The 5612-nt window shown below is 55.8% G+C and overlaps 1 protein-coding gene across 2 annotated transcripts; it reads right to left on the reverse strand.

Annotated features, from left to right (window-relative positions):
- Window positions 1-226: 226 nt before the first annotated feature.
- On the reverse strand, window positions 227-2638 carry LOC122698899. 2 transcript variants are annotated; one of them, XM_043910576.1, is made up of 2 exons: window positions 2546-2638; window positions 227-1127 (listed from the first exon to the last, which is right to left on the reverse strand). In XM_043910576.1, exon 2 carries the CDS (start codon window positions 1052-1054, stop codon window positions 227-229), a length of 828 nt encoding a protein of 275 aa, XP_043766511.1. In that variant the 5' UTR covers window positions 1055-1127; window positions 2546-2638. The 2 variants fall into 2 exon arrangements, with proteins under 2 accessions (XP_043766511.1, XP_043766512.1); XM_043910577.1 differs by lacking the exon at window positions 2546-2638 and adding an exon at window positions 1894-2114.
- Between the last annotated feature and the right edge of the window lie 2974 nt (window positions 2639-5612).

A 5612-nucleotide genomic window follows, 5' to 3' on the forward strand; every position in this document is an offset into this window, starting at 1 on the left:
CTCTCCACCTAGTGGTGGGTGGTCTCTGCCACTGCCTACCACCCACCCCCTTCACCCATTCACCTTGACCTGCCCCACCTTGTAGGTCCTTAAGTGTATATCCCCTCCATCTAAATGGCTTCCCCCGCTCCAGTGGAGGCTTGGAAGGAGCATTTTGCCACAGACAATTTATTTTCTGCAACCGCGACCTGATGGACATGTGCCCTCTTCGCGGTTGGTGTCGATGTCACCACCAGCTGGAGGGTTTAGAGATGGGCTCGGGGGCTCTGCAGCCCGAGCGGATTGCTTCCCAGAACTTGGGCAGGCGACCCAAGGAAAAGATCCCGTTGCCGAACAGAGGGAGCTCAGGCAGCTTTATCCCCGGCCTCTGGGGCAGGATGGGAGTGAGGTTCCGGCTCTGAAACCCGCGAAGGCAGCTCGTGTTGGCGGAGTTATCCACGTACTGCGCGGCGTTGACAGGACTGCTGGCCGGCACCACGCAGGTGCTGCCGCAGGGGTAGTCGAAGGAGGCCGCTCTGCTGCTGCGGTTACAGCAACTGCGGGGGGAGGCGTGGTCCGGGTGGTCCAGGTGGATGGAGTTGGCGGCGCGCTCCAGGTAGTTGGCCGCAAGCTTCGGCAAGATCAGGGACTTAGGGTAGTTGCTGTAGAAGGCATTGGTGGATCTGTCGAGGTAGCTGATGCCTTTGATGAGCTGATCCAGGAAGGTGGGGTTAGAGGGACCCAAGGGGCGATCTGTACAGAGCAGGCAGTGGGGGTTGCCGCGACACGTGGGCTTCCTGGCCACCTTGGGGCCCTTCGCCAGGTGGCTTGTCTCCACGCACTTGGAGTTGTAGGGCCGGCCCATGCAGATTCTCCTCAACGGCAGTCTGGGGGAGCTTCGCCTGTCGGTGGGCTCCGAAGGGTTGCTGCTGGCCTCGGAGCCGCTCGGGGTCCGAGAGCGCTTGAGGTTGCTCGCCCCGGTCGTGCTGGGGCCGTGGGGCCAGCCTGGAGTCTGGGCCATGAAGGATGCGTTGCGGTTACTGGGGCTGGGACGGCCTCCTTGGTGTCCAGACATCGTCCCGGTCAGGCGGACGAAGCTTCGTGGTACAGAACTGCTGAAATCTCACCTAGAGGCTGGTTCCCTGGGCCTGGCGGGGAGAGAGCTGGGTCAGCTCTCCTCGGCTCCCAGCCACCTCCCGCTGGGTTCTCCAAGTGTCCTCTCCCCATCTTCCTCCCCGGCCCAGGGATTTTTCCAACGGGAACGCAGGCCCCTTGGTTCTTCAGAAAGTGCAAAGGGCAGGAGATGGGGAGGGAGGCAAGACCCTGAGAACAATGGAAGTCAGAGGACCCCCTAGAAAAAGTGGGGCAGTCTCCTTTTTCCTTTCGCTGTAGCCCACATTCTGAAATTCCCATTCACCTTTTAAGCAGGGACTCCAGAAGACCACAGAGTCAAAGGGCTAAATCTCTAATGGTGAAATCTGAGGCACTGAGACACACATTCTTTGGATTAACATCAGATAGTTAATCACCCACCACACCATACACCCTGGTACTGAACAATATGTCTTAGAAACAATGCAATATAGATGCTTTTTCTTTGCCAGTCCTTTGCTTGTACCTTTACTTGTAAGTCTTAACTACAAATCCAGGAGGCAGTTATTATTCTATTCCTATCTGACAGATGGGGGAAACTGAGGCTCAGAGGGTTGACGTGACTTGCCTCAGATCACATAGCTTGTGAGTGGTGGGGGCCAAGGTACTATCCTGAGTGTATCTGATGACCCCTAAAAGACAATGCCGTGTTGTTGGGGTGACTTTATCCTGACCACCAGTCTACTGAGGAGGAGTTCTCATCTCAACTGTTTGATAGGGGCACCGATGGGGAAAACCAGATGGGGAGTGGTGCTTGCTAACCCTGTAACTAAGTTGATCTTGTCTTCACGAACCCCAAGGGGAGAGGCCAGGAGATGCTGTATGTCTACTAATGGGGCTGGACTTGTGAGACAGAAGTTTCTAGAGTACAGTATTTGGTCTTCACCTTCTCTGATGAAGGGAGATGGTCTCATCCACCCCACAAAAGAAGGATTCTTGGGGTTCCTCCCGGTCTGAAAGCGGAAACTTCTCAGGGACTAGGGCCTGTCCATGCTCTGGCCCAGCTCACCCTGCTTCCTGTCCTGGGCCCGCCCAGGTGGCAGGAGCCCCAGCCCCATTCCCTTTGTCCCCCAGGTCCCCCGTACTTCCCCCTTTCCAGAAGGAAGGCTCTGATTTCTGTCCCCCACTACTGCCAGACTGATGCTAGTTTTCCACTTCTGCCTGCTGAGAACGGAGCCGTATTTGAGCCTGTCCCACCCAGGAAACAGCTGCCCGCTCCTCTCCCGGCCCACGGCCCCTCAGCTGCCCTTGTCCTTTGGGTCTGAATCGCGTGGAATGCCCAGACTCTCGCTCTTCCATCCCTGGCCGAGCCCCACCCCAGCTCGTCCTCCGGATATAGGGGAGACGCCAGCGGGCTGCCCCCCACGGGCCCTCCCTTCCGGGCGGGCTGGGCCCTCTCCCCGGCTCCCTCTACCTTCAGGAGGTAGATGACTTAGCCCTCCTCTTGCTCTTCACTGGGGAATACCCTGATGCCGCCATTCCAGACTCCTGGCCATGTCATAGAATCACAGAACCCTGGAGAGAGGAGGGCCTCCGGGGGTCAACCTGGTCAGGCTCCTGCCTTAGAACTAGTGCTGCGTTAAGCTCTCCAGGACAGATGGGCCCTATTTTTAAAGTGAGGCTGGGGTGGACGTTTTCCAGTGTCCCCTGTTGTTTTTCTAGCATTTAATTATGCTGAGAGTCAGGGAGTTCTTTGCTGGGCCTGATATAACTCTCGTTGGCTGTGGTCAGCATCAATTTTCTTTTCTCGTTGGGTCAGCAAACATTTGTTGAGTTTCCCTAAAGAGCTGTCCCTTTGAGTGACCCAGAACACGGCAGCACTTGCTTTTCTCCCTTCTCGCTGGTCCTCACACAGTCAGCAGTTCCGCGCTGAGTCCCTACTATGCAGTGGGCTGCAGCCTAAGGATTCCTTTCAGAGCTCCTGTGAGCGCCCCTCCCTGGGCCATAAGGGGTATCTTGTACAAATCTGTCGGATGCATCAGTGAGATCCCCCTTTGAGAGCTCCTGGTGTTCCCCTACATCCTTTCCTTCCTGCAAGTAATGAAAATACACTTTTACTTTCTGTTTTGAAAAGCATTCAAAATATTCAAACTTACTGAAAACTTACAAAATAATAAAGTCCCGTATACTCTTCACTCCAATCTACTAATTATTAATTTTTGTCACATTTAGCACCACACACACACACACCTGCGCGCGCGCGGATTATTATTATTTTGAGAGTCAGTTGCAGACAACAGCAGCCTTTACTCTTGAATACTTCAGCCTGTATCTCCTACAAGCTGGGAGAACAAGGATACCTTCTTATGTATCCAGTTATCTTACGTACCCAGGATAATTAACACTGATACAGAGCTATTAGCTAATACACAGTCCACAATTTACCAATTATTTTCTCCGATGGTCTCTATGGCAGCTATGTCCCCAGTCCAGGAGCCAATACATGATCAGACATTGACTTTAGTTCTCAGGTCTCTTTGGTGTCCTTCAGCCTGGAAGTCCCTCAGTCTTGGTCTTTTATGACATGAATAGCTTTGAAGAGCGCAGGCAAATTGTTTTGGAGAATGTTCTCCCATTTGGGTTTAGCTGCAAAATGGCAAAGCACATACACACAGAAGCCTCCCCGGGACAGTCCCCAGCTCATAACTTCTGAGAGTGAAGGGCCTTTTGCCCTGGAGGGGGGTGGTTATAGCCACTGCAACAGGGAGCTGGGAGGAGGGCTCAGAGGGACCCCCCAGAAGGGGAAAGAGGGGTGTAGGGAAACTCAATGGGCCAGAGAAGCGGTGGCAACTGTTTCCTTGTGGGGCCTCAGCCAGATCTGGTCCTGTCCTGGGCTGGGGGCCGGGCAGGTGGGCAGATGGCCAGCAAGAGGGCTGGGCCTCTGCGTATTTGTCCTGAAGGTACCCAGGCGCCGAGATCACTGGCCATTTCTGGCCTGGGCACGAAGAGCCTCTGGAAATAGCTCCAGGACAATTATTTCAGGAGGAATGTGCTATTCCCCCATCTTCTCAGAAAGCCAGACTGGGTCCCATTAGATCAGGAATGTCCGTCTCTGGACTCCCGGAACTCCAGGGGATCCTGAGGTCCCCTGGGGGCCACAGTGGTCTTCAGAGCTGGGGAGGCTGGGAGGCCAGGATGGGGTCAGGAAGACAAAAAGCCCCCTTCCCCGTGCAGGGAGGGGTGGTTCTGTCCTCAGATCCTGGGCTCTCAGGGCCCAGCCTGGAGTCAGGCTTGGCCGGCTGGGGTCCAGCTGACTCCAAGCCCGGGGACACAGGAACGGGAGGGGAAGGGAGGGAGGGGAGGGGAGCTGCCCGCCCCACCTCCTGCCCAGACCCACCCCTGAGAAACTGACGTGGTAGAGCACTTACTATGTGCCAACAAACCCGACATTGTCAGATTCCCAGTCATCGCATCCACCCTCTCGTTTAATCCTCGTAGTGCCCCTGGGAGGTAGGTGCTTTGCTTTTCAGATGAAGTCCTTGAGGCTCAGAGAGAGCAGGAGACTTACTCAAGCTCACCCAGCAACCAGAATTAAGACTCAGTGTTTGAACCCCAAATCCCACAGGTTTGAGCACTAAACAAGGAAGAGGGTGGGCACCCACTCACTCAGTGAGGACTCGGTAAGTCACCCTGAGAACTGAGAGGCCTTGGGAGGGGTCCAGCCTGAAGACCCAGGCTGGAGAGATGCTTAGCCCTGTCTCTGTGAGCCTCCGACGTCCACCCCCAGCCAAGGCCAGCTGCCTCTCCCTCCCTAGCACTGCAGGATGGATGCCAGGGTCTCAGAATATCCTGCCCCTCCCTGCACCGTCTCTAGCCACAGTGGCCCCTACCCTTGCCCCAGCTGGGCCATCTCCAACTTTGGCTCCTTAGCTGCATTGCCAAATCGACTGCAGATCATGAGCTTTTCACAAGCCCCTGCGCCTCCCACTCTGTCCTCTCTCACCTGACCGCCCCTCCCTGCATCCCTACCCTCTCTCCTCCGGGTCCCACCAAGACCATCGGAGGCCCTCTCCCCATCCCACATTCAAAGAGTTCAAAGGCATCTCCTTCCCCAGGACTCCCCAAGAGTGGACAGAATAGCCCCCTTCTCCAGAGACCATAGGACCCTGCGCCATTACTGCATAGGTGGATTATTAACCCCTCACCTGTCACCCAGAGGTCCCCCTCCTCCCCTACCCTCAGATGGTGGAAGGAGTCTCTCCTTGTCATTTCAGGCACTTGGCAAGGAGGAGGCCATATACACATGTGAGTCCATCTCAGGCCAGGGGAACAGCTAGAACCAAGAGCCAGGGCTGCAATGCCGCTGTCCCACCCTGCCTGGAGGACACTTCTTGCAGCCTCTGGCTACTCTGAGCACTGTGACTCACCTGAGCCTTCATGTGGCTTAGGGCCAACACGCCCACAGGGCTGAAAACCTCTCCTGGGCTGGGCTCTGGCCCTCTCCCAGATGCAGTCTCCATCCACCCAAGCATAATGAGTCA

Source organism: Cervus elaphus, chromosome 8 (assembly GCF_910594005.1).
Source record: "Cervus elaphus chromosome 8, mCerEla1.1, whole genome shotgun sequence".
NCBI lineage: Eukaryota > Metazoa > Chordata > Mammalia > Artiodactyla > Cervidae > Cervus > Cervus elaphus.

Coding starts and splice junctions, on each gene's coding strand:
- LOC122698899 (XM_043910576.1), bottom strand. CDS start 1,054: ATGTCTGGACACCAAGGAGGCCGTCCCAGCCCCAGTAACCGCAACGCA.